The following is a 15,329-nucleotide window of genomic DNA, read 5'->3' on the forward strand; positions in this document are numbered from 1 at the left end:
ATCAGCATATCTGCGCATTTTTGTGCAGAATAGTTTGTTTTATCAAGTCAACAGGTTGTAGCAAATACACACATCAAGTGTAATCTTGTCAAAGCGAGTCCAAACGGGATGAAAATAAATGGGAGAAATCATAACACTAAAATGGCCAATCAACTTTTTGTTTATTATAGAACATTTGTACTTTAACCTAAAAAAATATTATTTTGTGTGTGATTTGAGCTAAAGAAGCAAAATACCATTGTTGTCAATTTTAATGCTGATTCAAAATTAATTATTAAAATGTATAGACCTTGTGTAGCCCCGCCCCTTTTCAGCACCACGCTCGTTCTGTTCTCTCTTCCGGTTTGTATTTCCACAGCATGAAGGAAATACATCTTACGATCTTACATCTTACGAAATTATGAATTAACTGCTCTTTTTAAAATCTTCCCGGTCTACTGACATCCGTTATGACATCCCCTTCAAACATTACAATGCTCATGATAACTTTCATTAACTTTACAATAAGTGAATCCACTTCACCAGCTTATTACTCTTCGACAGCGATGCTATAGAAATATACTGGGCTACTGCAAAAACAGAAGTTCAAACACAAAATGGCTGCGCGCTTGTTTTCTGGTGGTCTACCGTTTTGGAGATTTCAGTATAACTCTCTTCAACTAAAAATGAGCTGTAATTATTATACAAACATATTACATGCATAGAAAATAGATTATGTTTTTAAACTAATAAAGACTGATAACAGTAAAGTTATACAAAGGTACGCACTTCAGTCTAGACTGACGTATTGACATAAGCTGTAAATAATGAGCAGTAGTCTTCTCCTCACGGCATGCAGAATCATGGCCGAGACACTTGGCTTGTGCTGACACATCTGGAGCTCATGAGTACTATACCCATGGCGCACTTATTTCCTTTTATGGCTAAAAGAGGACTGAATCCACCCCCTCTTCACCTCCGGATTTCAGACCTGACCCCCCATTTCCCCCAATTGCGCTCTGGTATGTGGACGTACGGGCCTCAGCCCCTCACCGAAATGCTCAAGTTTGGTTAAAACAAACAGCTGACATTTGAGTCACGCTGAAGGGCGCTCCCTCACCGCGCAGACACAATAGGGGTGCCGGACCCCCTAAAGAAGATCTTAGACATTGTCTGCTGGACTAAAAAGGAAATCCTGCTGTTGAAGTCCAATGGCGAATCAAAGGCCACCTTGTACTTATATTGTAATCTCACATTACAAATAAACAAGAAAACTTCAAACATATAATAGATTTAAAACATAAATGACATTTTAGATCTGAAATATATAATATAAATTACACAAAAAAAAGAATCAAATCTCACGAAAACTCTGGAAATGCAATGCCATATTTCATCATAAAATGAAAAAAAAGTATATTACATTATATATATATATATATATATATATATTAGAATTATACTGTTGAAATAAATATAATAATAATAATAAAACTATTTAAAAAAAATTATATATATATATATATATATATATATATATATATATATATATATATATATATATATATATATATATATATATATATATATATATATATATATATATATATATATATATATATATATATATATATATATATATATATATATATATATATATATATAAAAAAATTATAAATCATAAAAAATTGTCCAGAAAGGGTGATTTTTTTTCCTGTATAACAATTATGAGACGTGCTAATTATAATTAATAAATCAGTGTTGTTATTTTATTTAAAAAATGTAGTAATTAAAATATAAAATATAAATAAATATTAGATGAAAACTTAAATGAAAATTAGAAATACTGCCTTGGCAAGTAAAATTATTAGAACTTAAAATAATTAAAACTTAAAATAAATTAGGGCTAAACAGAAATATTGTAAAAAAAATTAGGGCTGTCAAAAGATTAATCGCATCCAAAATAAAAGTTTGTGTTTACATAATATATGTGTGTGTACTCTGTTAATTATTATTTATATATAAATACACACACAAGCATGTATATATTTAAGAAAAAATATTATTTTTATATATAAAACATTTATATTTATATATATTATAGATTATATAAATGTATATACAGTATATACATGCAAATATTTCTTAACCTGTTAACTGTCACTGGCCCACCGGTGGGCCCATTTGCCACTGCATGTTAAAACAATTATATCCTATATTTACCCTGAGCTAATGTTGACAAACTATATATCATTCGAAAGCTTACAAACTCAAGATTCATCCTGTGAAAAAAGTTTTGAAATCGGATTTTGCGTTACCATGGAAACAGTACTCTAAATTCTTCTAGCGGCTCCTCCCCTAGTGGGTGTCGTCATGTTTCATATTACAACAATTATTTTAAAAACTTTAAAATAAAAACCTTTTCTAATCTTGACAAAACACATATTGTCGGAAAGGTCTGAGTCTCACGGTTCTATATCTGCCCACTGTTTTGTGATATTTGGACAGAAATATATACATTTGTTACAGGAGATTGTGTAAAAAAATCATTGGAATTTCAATGACACCCGGTGGCTATTTGTGGTACAGTGCCTAAACAAAATCTCATGGGAACTTCAATTTTTGTGATATCAACTTCAAATTTGGAACACAAATTGGTTAGACATTTGGCTTTTATGTGAGAGTAATTTTAGAGTACAAATAATTTTGTAACATATATATTTTACATAAAATATAAAATATTTAGTACAGTACATTTGCTTTACAGTATATTTAAACTTTCATAACTTTTTCATACTTTAATTTTTTGAAGTGTTTTCACTTGAGCCATAATCTGCTCACTGTCTTCTTTAAAATGAGAGCAACCTTATGTCTATAGTCCAAAGCATTCTGGAATTGCAACCATTTAAGTTTGGATAGTGCATTTTCATGTATTTTTCAAAAAGGGGGGTGACAGTTAACAGGTTAAATATATACATGAATGTGTGTGTATTTATATATAAATAATAATTAACAGAGTACACACACATATATTATGTAAACACAAACTTTTATTTTGGATGCGATTAATCTTTTGACAGCCCTAAAAAAATAAAATAAAAAAAAAAAAAAAAAAAAGGGGAAAATAAATGAATATATAAATAAATAAATGGCAAAAGCACATTACAAAATGACTAAAGCTTTATCATAAAAAATAAAATAAAAGTTATAATAGTATAATAGTATAAAATACTATAATAGTATATAAACAATACTAAATTAGCACTGCAATGAATGTCACAATGCAAAACATATAAAATATATAATACGATTTTATAATAAAACAAAGTAAATATATAATAATATATTCCAAACAATAAAAATGTAAATAATTTCCTATTTTCTCTTTTAATTTCAGGGAAAAACATTCTCAGATCAAGCAAGTTTGTCTAAACTCTTTTCCCATGAAACTAATGTGACAACATAACGTGACAACAGAAACAAGTCAAAAAAGGCCCCATTTGCTCCTTAGCTTCCTAGAAATCTGTAAATCCCTTTCCCATTAATAAAACTGCCCTGACTGGAAAAGTGGGAAATGACGTCAGCATGAGGAGAGACGGCGCTAATTAGAGCTTAACAGAATACTAGTGTGGTCGTCCGTGAGAGATTTGTCTGGTTAGTTGTGACCTTTGAGCTCTACTGCTCGAGCACTGCAGCGCCGGCCGCTTAGTCATGCTCCGCCTCCTCTCAGCTGGTCTCCACAGCAACGCAGAAACCCGATGCTGCTTGGCTCCGACCCCACGGGGACGTGTGAGAGGAGTCAGGCAGCTGGGCCAAGGAGCCAGTCAGGTCTCGCCACATCCTGAGAACAAGACCCCTCGGCTGCTCTGCTCACAACCCTTCATTACACAACCACAGGAGGAGGAGGAGAGAAAGGGACTCTGGATTACGGATCATTCCTGAAAAAGGGGCTTAAACGCTGCCCGTCCCTCTCTTTTTTACTAAATCAACCCCCTCTCTCACTTTTTTTATCTATCCTTGAGTGTTTTCCCAGCAGCTCTCTCGCCCTCTGGTTCTTGCCGAAGACAAGCAGAGAAACAGCAGGATTAGTGTTTGCTTATACAGCAGATAGTTTTCCAGCGGTAATGCGATAGTCTTATCACCTGCTGAAGGAAAAAATGTCTTTATCACCTGCTTAAACATTCCCTTTGCTGCTGTGTGACATGCACAACAACTACTGCTTGTGTGCTAAACGGATGGTTCATTCAAAAATGAACATTCTGTCATCACTTAGGCCCTGTTTACACCTGGTATTAAAGAAAAAATTTTTTTATTTCTGTCATTAATTACTCGCCCTCATGTCGTTTCCTTCGTTCATCTTCGGAACACAAATTAAGATATTTTTGATGAAATCTGAGTTTTTTGACCCCATATAGAAAGCAAAGTGTGACAGGGAAGAGAAAACATTGCTGAATAAAGTCGTTATTTTTGTTAGTTTTTTTGCACACAAAACGGTTTCTCGTCGCTTCATAACATTAAAGGGGGGGTGAAACACTAATTTTCAGTCAGTCTCATGTCAATCTTGAGTACCTATAGAGTAGTATTGCATCTTTCATATCTCTGAAAAGTCTTATTATATTTATAAAAGAAAGATACGCTGTACAGAGTCTTTCCGAAAAAAGCAGAGCGGCTGGGGGTGTATCGTTCAGGCGGAGCTAAAGAATGACGAGGGCGCGCAGCTATTTCGTTGAGCTATGCATGTTTACATAGAAAAACAATGGCATCGATAGCTAACAACACAAAGACATCTGAAGCAGTTTTACTCACCGCCTGCTACCAACACACGACGTGAACCTTAATCGCTGGGACTGCTCCATCTTTCAGCATTAGACGAGCTACAAATCCGGAGTTGAACTGTACCTTGTTTATAAACCATCGTTGCCGAAATTCAGGGAACAAACAAACACTTGCACAACTCCGTTGCTGCTCCGGAAAAACATGATTGTCTTGCCATGACAACCAAAAACACACATCTTTGGTGACATTGTTGATTTCGTGAAGTCCTGTGACTGCAGCGCAGCCGGCTTCCCTAAAGCGTTTGCTCTCTCGCTCTAGTCGCGCCAGCGCCCTTCCGGGAGAAGAGCCCGTACAAGGACATTCCGCCCCATCTGACGTCACATATACCCATACTCGGAAAAAAAACGCAAAAAAGTTTACTTTACGAAACTTATGAGAAACCGAAAGGAGTATTTTTGGTATTTTTGGTATATTTGGTATTCGGTATTTTTTTCTCTGTACTTTAAGTCTTTAACAGTGTAAAAAGCTAAGTATGCATGAAACAGCATTTCACCCCCCCTTTAAGGCCTGTGCACACCGGGACGAATATCGCGCACGCTTATCACCAGTGTTTTTCCGAGACGTTTTTCGGGGCGTTTTGAGTGTTCACACCTAGCAGCAACCTCCCGCAGTTTCTCTTGAAGCCAATACGGAAGTGACTGAAACTGCAATTCATCGACTGGCCACTAGGGTTCCAGAAGGGAGCAGAATCTCATTGAGCCCCATGTTAAACTGCCTGACTTTACAGTAGAAAAAAACATGTTTACAGCCTGGTACAAATTGTGGTTTTGGTCTATACGGCTAATTGTGAGGGGGTGAATTTTTTCGCATTCATTTACATTATATAAAGCCTTAAAGTTCTGCCTAATTAAGGGCGTGGCCACTTTGAGTGACAGGTGGATAGCCATTTATCTGCTGTTTGTTAATCATCGCGTCACTTCAGCTCCACCCACGTCCGGCCTCTTTGCCCATTCTCTGTTATCCGGGAGTGACGCGCGATGACGCACTGGCAAGAAAGCAACGGCCAGCTCGACCCTACTTTACGCTTCAAAACTGCTCATCACAATCCAATGGGTGACGTCACGGACACTACGTCCATATTTTTTTACAGTCTATGGTTCACACCCAAACGATTTTCACTGGCAATGCGCAGAGTGAACATGCAAATTCAGTAGATGCGCTCCCGGTACACAAGGTGGTGCTGCAGCACTTTACGCTTCTGACACTCGCTTGTCACGCAGAAGAAGAAGAGAGACAGTCTTTACGTGCTTGCCAAAACCATTCACACACTTTTTGCTAACTGGCAAGCAGCATTAGCAGCTCATCTTCTTCTTTGTCGTGCTTGGAAAGGCCGCTCTGTGCTTGAGCGCCACAAAGTCGTGTTTTACTGTAACTTCAGCAGCTCCAGGCACGTGAACAAAAGCGCTGATCTCATTGGTCGGTCAGTTTTTAAAGCACTGCATCAAAACAAAAAAACAAACCCAAGGCGTTTTTTTTTTAAATGACGCTTTTACACCTACCGTTTTGCGCATCGGTGTGCACACTCACATTGGCGCCCTTTGTTTAGTCACGAGGCGTTAAACATTGGCGATAAACGCGCACGAAAATCGTCCCGGTGTGAACAGGCCTTTATTAGCCCATGATTTACTCACCCTCAAGTCATCCTAGGTGTATATGACATTCTTCTTTCAGCTTTACAATGGCAGTGATTGTTGCGCTGTTTTTGAAATCCATAAAAGTGCATCTGTCCGTCATATAACTGCTCCACACGGCTGTTGCGCAAGTTCCGTAAGCTGTTCCATAAATTGAATATGAAGAAGGCCTTTATTAACCCCCCGGAGCCGTGTGGAGCACATTATATGAGGGACAGATGCACTTTTATGGACTTCAAAAACAGAGCAACAATCACTGCCCTTATGAAGCTTGGATTAGCCAAGACTTTTTTAATACAACTCCAATTTTATTTGTCTGAAATAAGAACATATACATGTCATATACACCTAGGATGACTTGAGGATGAGTAAATGAGTCATTTTTTGGGTGAACTAACTCTTTTAGGTTGAACCACTGGAGTCACATGGACTATTTTAACAATGTCTTTACTACCTTTCTGGGCCTTGAAAGTGGTCGTTGTGTTGCTGTTTATGTGGGGTCAGAGAGCTCTCAGATTTAATCAAAAATATCTTAATTTGTGTTCCGAAGATGAATGAAGGTCTTACGGATTTGGAACGACATGAGGGAGAGTAATTAATAACAAAATTTTCATTTTTGGATGAACTATCCCTTTAAAGGTCCCATGGCATGGCATTTTTCTATTATTTTATAATGTTTTCTGAGGTGTACTTATATTGTTAGTATGATTTTTACATCAAAAAATGTCATAACTTAGAAATAAAAGGCATTTTTTCTATATTGATGTTTGCCGTGTGGCTGAATGCCCTGTTTCAAGGGGCGTGTCTGCTGTGAGACTTCAGTGAAAACGCCCACTGTTGTGATTGGCTGACATCTTTGCATTTGAAATGAGTGTTAGATTATGTTGCAGAGGAGGCGTGGTTTAGCCAAGCACTGCACGCACTGCAGGAGATAGAGAGTATGACTGGGCACTGGTGAACCACAGAGCTGGGGGAAGTTTTATTGTAACAGACTTCATTGCAATGTATCTTATAATTTGTTTTTGTGTACATTTTTTACATTTCTGTGCATTTAAATAGGTTTTAGGTCTGTATTATCTGTGTAAATAAGTAGGGACTTTTATTTTGACGGGTGTTGCAGTCTACGGAGCAATATGAAAAAAAAGGGAGCACTCGTGAGAGCTCGCGGTTCATCATTCAGTGGGTTTAAGCAGATTTAAAGTTTACAGTTTGTTTAGCACCCCCCGAAAAGACAGTAGGTGTGTATGTGCTTGTTTACTGTCATTTGTAATGGGTATGTTTGTGTATTTCGCTGTATTGTTATTGGTAATGCTATGGAGAGAGAGTTTGTGTAAGAGGTGTTTATGCGCACTTCTTTGTTTTTTTGTTCAGCTCTTGTGGTAATTTTTGGAGATAAACGGTTTCAATAAACTCCTGAAACATCAGTAAAGTCTGGCCATCATTTGGACTGGGTCTGCTACATTTATTGTACGGAGTTGTTGAGAGCGCTGTGCTGTTAGCGCGAGCTTATTTGTATCTGAGAGATCTGAATAAACAGTCCCAGTCACGTCGACTCTGTCATTGCAGCGCGTTTTCTCTCACAAAATGCTTTCACCACAACTAACAGCAAACATGACATGGACATGAATACAGTAAGAGCCTCGCTGTGCAGCATAACAGCCTCATTCATTATAACGTCAGTTTGGGCAAGTGTGCAGATACACTCGCGACGTGTGCTTGACAGCTCCGAGCATTATAAAGAGTGTTCTTTGATCGCTCTCTGTACTTTAATCACTTAAAAACGGATTTGTTTCATGCTACTAACAGAAACCATAGTTTTAGTCCCTCGCTTGATTCACTGATGCATTACGCTTAGGGCATCAAGACGGCGATCATTAAACAATCTAGAAAGAAAGTCTGAGTGAACTTGAATGATTAGCTACACATCAGAAATCACTGATCACAGATCTCAGATCATTAATGAACACTTTTACTCACTGTTTGTTGCGGTGCTGTCGAATCCATATCGTAAAGTCTGTTTGTAAAGCCTGTGCTTCCATAAACTGAATCCATTTTCTCTGAGTGCTCTGGCCGGGCAAAGCAGAGGAAGGGGGAGGGTACCTTTCCTGTTATGACGCCATAACAGGAAAATTCTAGATCGGCTCGTCTGAGCTCTCATTTTCTCAAAGACAGAGAAAGACAGCCAGAACTCGGTTTACACCCATCAAAATGTCTAGCCACTTGGGGACCATATACAGGCTAGGGTAACTCATATTAATGTTAAAAAACCTCATAAAATGACATTTTCATGCCATGGGACCTTTAAGATGCATTTTGGTTGATAGGATCACAAGTAGACGAGCGAGTTAGACACATACCCGTTTACACCTGGTGTTTTAATCCGTCTCTTTTGTCCTCTTTCGATCACTTCTCTCCTGATTTCTTCTAGGGGAGGGTCTATGGGCGGGTAAATGTATGGGCTATTTCAGATCTTTTGATCTAATGGACGAAATAAGCTCATTTACTCATCAATTTACTATTGACTTTTATGCACAGGCAACTAAAACACATTTTTCTTTTTGTGTTTTGCAGAAGACTTAAAGTCTTACAAGTTTACAAGTAAATAAATAATTACAAAATATACATTTTTGGGTGAACTATCCCTTTAATATCATGGTTAGGGATTTCCGGGCAGTTTTTTTTACTTTGAATGTGCACATTTTAGCATAGCGGTTTCTTGTGTACTGCACAGAATCTGTGCCTGAGGAAAGCCCCATAGATCTCATTCCCAAACCTCTTACTAATGTCAACATGCAATGGCATTTTAAAAAAGTCGCTGTTTGGATTTAAACAGGGAAATGCTGAAACGTCTATGATTGGATCATTATTACAGTGATTATTATGTTTCTTGCATGTTATATGTACAATTTAAAATAAGATCACAACATTTATTTCCATCAAGAGGTGCATCAATTTTTGGCCGAGATCTTGCAAGAGTCCAGCACTCTGTAAAGTCTCCTCCAGCACATCCCAAAGACTTTCAATGAATTTAAGTCTGGACTCAGAGGTGCCGATTAATGTGTGGAAACGATTCTTCATACTCCTTCCCAACCATTCTTTCACAATTTGAGCCTGATGAATCTAGACATTGTCATCCTGGATTATGGCCATGATGTGTCTACCTACATGGTTGTTTAAGAAATGAAAAGCTACACACTCCATCAATTAGGGTTAGAAGAACTGTTGCTAAACATATAACATGCAGAAACATAATAAATCACTGCAATAATGATCCAATCTTATACTCTTTAAAAAACTCTGTAAAAACAGCAGGTTTTTTTGCCGGGCAGTGTATATTCAATGACAAAAAGGGTAGGGTAGAATTGGATTTTATCAGGAATTGTAAAAGTGACATGGTTGGAGGGGAGAGGTTGAAATACGGGGGATTAATGACGTCAGCCAAAAAGGAAAGTTAATTCAGAAGCATGAAAGGTTACCAAAACAAACATTAGGCTTCCTTGGCATAACATCCACTGATGAATCATTCACAATAAAACCAAAAAGCATGCATTATGAATGACAATGGAGTCGATTATGCAAACTTTTTGGCTAATCTGACAATGTTTTCAGCTACCAATAGATTGTGGTAAATACATTGTATCATATTTAAAACCATTCCAAAGATTTTCCCACCACACTCAGTAAAGAAACTGTAAGTGGGTGCTGACATAAAGATCGTAAAAACGCTGCTTCTGTCATTTCCCTGGTCAAACCTTTCAGTAAAAGTACATAATCTGGTACATTTCGCAGATGACATGAACTCTATAAAATAATAAAGGGTGGCGATATTTATAAAAAGCTGTTTTCCAAAACGTGCACAGGATGCTTTGAATTCTCAAGGTTAATATGAACTGGGCAAAAGACGCCACAGCGTTAATCTGAAGTAGACACAGCTACAGAGATTTACTTTAGAAAGCACATTAAAGAATGATGAACAATATGGTACATTAATAATACATTTAAATGCTACTTGAGCTGCTTATAGCTGAATTGAACTTGTTTTATAATCAAATGAACTTTGCAACATTGACAGTTGTTGATTTAAATTGAAACCACACCTAAATTGAGCAGAATAATGCCACATCTGTAGAGCTGCTTTATAAATCAAATTGAAGTTGTTTCATAATTGACAGATTGTACAACACTAACAGTTATTTCTCTGTTTGTTACTGGGAAGCTGCTTTGAAACAATCTGTACTGTATAAAGCACTATATAAATAACTGCGACTAGTCTTGACTACTTGATAACCTTTTCGAATCTGGTAAAGCAAACTAATATTCATCATATCCATAATTATGTTTGCATACAGTACATTTAAATGTGTATACTAATCATACTCAAAATAGAGCTGGGCTGCCCATAGGCATGATCTTATAAATATGTTATGATGTGCTATTTCTGGGGGCTGTTACATAGACATCCTGCAGAAAAGAGGAAATGAATACTTAATGAGGATATGATGGGGGGATGAATGAGAGGAGAAGGAACCCACCATATCTGGCTGAAGCCTAAAGACCAGCGGTACGGACGACATCAGAGCACTCAGGGAGCTCAGAGCGGAGGAACTCCATGACTGACGCACCTCCCGACTGCGAGGAATCCGGTGGAGAGTGAACTGTGAATAGTGAATAAAGGAAAACATGACAAATGTCAGGGTTTTAGCAAGAATATAAGCAGAACATTATAGTCTACACATGACTGAATAAGGGTTAAGTTAATATCTATCTATCTATCTATCTATCTATCTATCTATCTATCTATCTATCTATCTATCTATCTATCTATCTATCTATCTATCTATCTATCTATCTATCTATCTATCTATCTATCTATCTATCTATCTATCTATCTATCTATCTATCTATCTATCTATCTATCAAAAGCCCAGTCATATTAAAATACATGAAAAGGCAAAGGAACTGCTGCCATCTGCTGGTCAAAGTAAGACAAAACCAATCCGAATTTTTGAGTTCCACAAAAGACAATCACATGGGTTTGGAATGAGGACAGAATTTTTTTTATTTTCGGGTGAACTATATACCTTTAAATATAATATATTATTTAGGCAGATCAATCACCTGAGAGGTTGAATCACTTTTCTTCCGCTCTGCTTCAAATGCTCGGATCTTCTCTTCACTCATTTTATCGGTGTCTGCGATCACATAGTGTCGAGGGTTATAGGACTGAGATAAACTCCCCAACAGACGGATGATTTCTGTTGTGTGTCCTCCTATGTGAGACAGAAAAAAAAAACATTTAAAGTGAATCATATAAACATAATACATTATTATTATTTAAATATTGCTAGTTGGCAAATAAAATGGATATGAGCTTTTTATAAACATGTCAAAAGGAAAGGAAAAATTAATCTCTATCTATCTATCCATCCATCCATCCATCCATCCATCCATATATTACACTATTCCTTTCAGCAATTTTAATCACATAGTCCATTCAATTTCGAGAAATTGTTTTAATTCAGTTTAAAAGTACAAAAATGTAAAATACAAAGAAAAATCGAAAGAATTTTTTTTAAAAATAAATAATTTCACATAAGGGTGAGTTTTAAATAAATTTTACTACTTCGGTTTTTAGTTTATTTTCCAATCCCTTTAACTCAGGGGTTTTCAAACTCCTCCGGAATAAAAAGACAATGGATAAAGTCTACCGAATATTCTAACTGTTTAATTTCTAAATGAATTTGTCATATATGCTAGAATTGTATATGTTTGCTTTGTATCTTTCTAGCAAGTTTTTCTCACTATAGTCCCCTTTATCTTGCTTTTTTATACATACAAATATATAGATGGATTTTAGGAAGGGGGTCCCTCATAAAAGATTAATCATATTTGGGGGTCCTTGGCATCATACATTTTGAAAACCCCTGCATATATATATATATATATATATATATATTACACGCACATATACATAAATACACATATACATTTTAAATTATATTTTACTGTGTAAATGCTATTTATTTGCGGGATTGAGTCTTACCTGATCCAGCCACCGCCAGCACTGACACAGACCCCTTCTGTCCTGGTTTATATTCATATCCATTTCGCAAAATCCCAAATAATCGTAAAATAAACACTGTTATTAACACTACAGCAGTGAGGATGACACCACTCACCACAACATAAAGTAATGCCATCAGTTACCAAACAAAACGCTATCAATGATTTTAAGAAATGTCTCAAAACGTTAGTAGACTCATGTTTGTCCAGAAAGACCGCACATTTATAATTTAAACTACTTTATAAACTAAATCTGGAATAAGTAGTGTAGTTTTGAGAGTGGAATGATTGGTACACGTACAGCTGCTACGGAAAGTCATAGAGGACAAAATTACTATTACATGTGTACACTGGAGTTTAGAAACAGCGACACTTACTGAACACTTTGAAAAGTGAATCAAATGTATCGGGCTGTAGAGTGTGTGTACAATACTTTTTTAGATTATCGCTTATTATTATGCACCCTTGAATATTGTCAGGGTTTATTTGTGAAGGTAATTTTACCTCAAGGTAAAAAACAAAACAAACAAAACAACGACTGGACATTTCCACTGTCCAGAACAAAAAATGTTGTTTACACAAATCTTTTTTAAAGCGTTTCTGCAGTGTAGAAAGAATGTGTAGAATAAAGATACTCCAATTGTCTCAATATAGGATTAGTTGTCACAATGCCAGCCGCTTTAAACTGCCTGCTTGAGGAAAATGTAAACAGCATTTGTGCAACTAAAGCTAAGCTTAAACTGATATCCCATGATGTGAATTTTAAATGGTATTTCCTGAATTCAAAAGCAAACATGCTGCTCGGAGTCTTTCACATTAATGTAGGCTATTTATTTAAACTTATTTGAGCTTCTGTGGGAAGTTCTCAGTGTTTGTTGTCTCATGGAAATGGTCCTCAGTTGTTTTGTCTATAGTGCTCCGGATGTGCTTCACTTGTAAGCTCATCATGCCACTTGAATGTCTTGTAACCTGGCATGAATTAAATATTTACCAGTGTGAAATTATTTCTGCCTGATTTAGACTCATTATCACAGCTCATTTGTTATAAATGTTTGTCTAATTGCTTCCAGGCGAGCTAGTGGCCTATTCTGTCATCTCTGATTACAACATTTCTGAATGAAACACCATGTATTTGTCATTGTCATTATATTATGCAATATTAATGGCTCCTTTGGGCTGCGTTATTGTAATCAGATGAGACACAGTATCAGTAAAAGCTTTCACATCAGCTCAAACCCAGACCACCCGCAGCTGGGACTGGATTTATATGGGAACATTGTCAATTAGCAACTGACATTATATTCAACAAAGACTCGCGTCTCAAGATGTCTCAAAACATGTTCAGATCTATTTTGTTTTTCAGTTTCTTCAAGCTTGCATGGTTTGTGATGATTTGCTGGGCTGTGGCTCAGAGGAAGAGGATGGGTAGCCTACTTTTCCGGACATAAACAGGAAACAGTATTATATACAGTTTCCTGGATATAAACAGCTCTCGCGTCTATATTTGTGACATTATTTATTATATATATATTTATTTATTAGTGAATAATAAAGTTATTGATCAGAACATAATTATAACAATAATTATTATTATAATTTAACAATAAATATAACGCATAAATGCACAAATGAATTATTATGTTCCCTTGTATATATATATATGCTAGGATCATGATGAGAGTTCGAAAATACGATCACATCACACCCATTCTCCATTCACTTCACTGGCTTCCTGTTACCGCCAGGATTGAATATAAGGTCTCCCTTCTAACCCACCAGTGCATCTATGGAAATCTATGGAAAAAATAGATTTTAATCTAACTTTCTGACATGAGTGACAGCCCCTCCGACTAGAAATAAACTAATAACCTGAAGTATATTCTAGTAACTACAAAAGTTCACCCTGAACTGAGACATGCTGAGAGAACTAATGAGAAGTGAACTCAGGTCCATCCGTCTCTCTGGCAGCAGCTCGTGCGTCGTAGACCTCGTTAAACCACGCCCCCTCCGCTCATTTCAAATGCAAAGATGTCAGCCAATCACAACAGTGGCCGTTTTTACTGAAGTCTCACAGCAGACACGCCTCTTGAAACAGGGCAGTCAGCCACAGGGCAAACAGCAGTATTGACAAAATGCCTTTTATTTCTAAATTATGACATTTTATGATGTAAAAATCATACTAACAATATAAGTACACCTCAGGAAACACTATAAAATAATAGAAAAATGCCATGCCATGGGACCTTTAATACATGAATATATTTATTAACATAAGTGCTAATTGTGGGCACCATTTCTGGTTACTGAGATGCTATTTTGGTCTTTTGGATAATATTTTTTTAACATTTGTTTTTTTTTCACAGCCAATCGGTTCCATTGACACTTTCCTCTCATTTGACAGGGTCATCAGATATTTAGCTCGAAAGGAATATGTTTGGATGGAATAGCCTAGTTTACGGCCTGTTTAGAGAATCAGTCATGCTCTGATTAATAACGTGACGTTGGTCAGAACTTCACTCAGTCATCAGTTCTTGGACTTTATTTATCCAATGTCTTATCTGAGTACAGTGAGAATCCTAATAATGCAGCCAAACTGGCTTTAAAAAAAAAAAAAGGGTCATTCTCCGGGCATGAGGTATGTTTGCCTGTAATAATTCTTAAATGTACCACAAGGGGACAGACTGCTCAGGGCATTTTGGTTCAAATTCCACAGCACAAGCCCTTGGACTAAAATAGAGTCTAATTAGAGCGAACATTGCTTTGATGTTAAAGATCATATATATATCTCATATATCTTCCTCTCTTCCACCCACCAGAGAA

The 15,329-nt window shown here is 36.5% G+C and overlaps 1 protein-coding gene across 1 annotated transcript in view; it reads right to left on the reverse strand.

Moving 5' to 3' along the window:
• alg14 (ALG14 UDP-N-acetylglucosaminyltransferase subunit) overlaps window positions 1-12,836 on the reverse strand; it is a 21,095-nt gene extending 8,259 nt beyond the window's left edge. The window contains exons 1-3 of the mRNA XM_079805646.1: window positions 12,490-12,836; window positions 11,565-11,716; window positions 10,979-11,101 (exon numbers count right to left, since the gene is read on the reverse strand). Of these exons, the coding sequence (XP_079661772.1) occupies window positions 10,979-11,101; window positions 11,565-11,716; window positions 12,490-12,646 (432 nt within the window). The 5' untranslated portion in view covers window positions 12,647-12,836. The remainder of the gene's footprint in view (window positions 1-10,978; window positions 11,102-11,564; window positions 11,717-12,489) is intronic.
• Window positions 12,837-15,329: the final 2,493 nt, after the last annotated feature.

The sequence above is a fragment of the Gobio gobio genome (assembly GCF_949357685.1).
Source record: "Gobio gobio genome assembly, chromosome: 23".
Classification (NCBI taxonomy): domain Eukaryota; kingdom Metazoa; phylum Chordata; class Actinopteri; order Cypriniformes; family Gobionidae; genus Gobio; species Gobio gobio.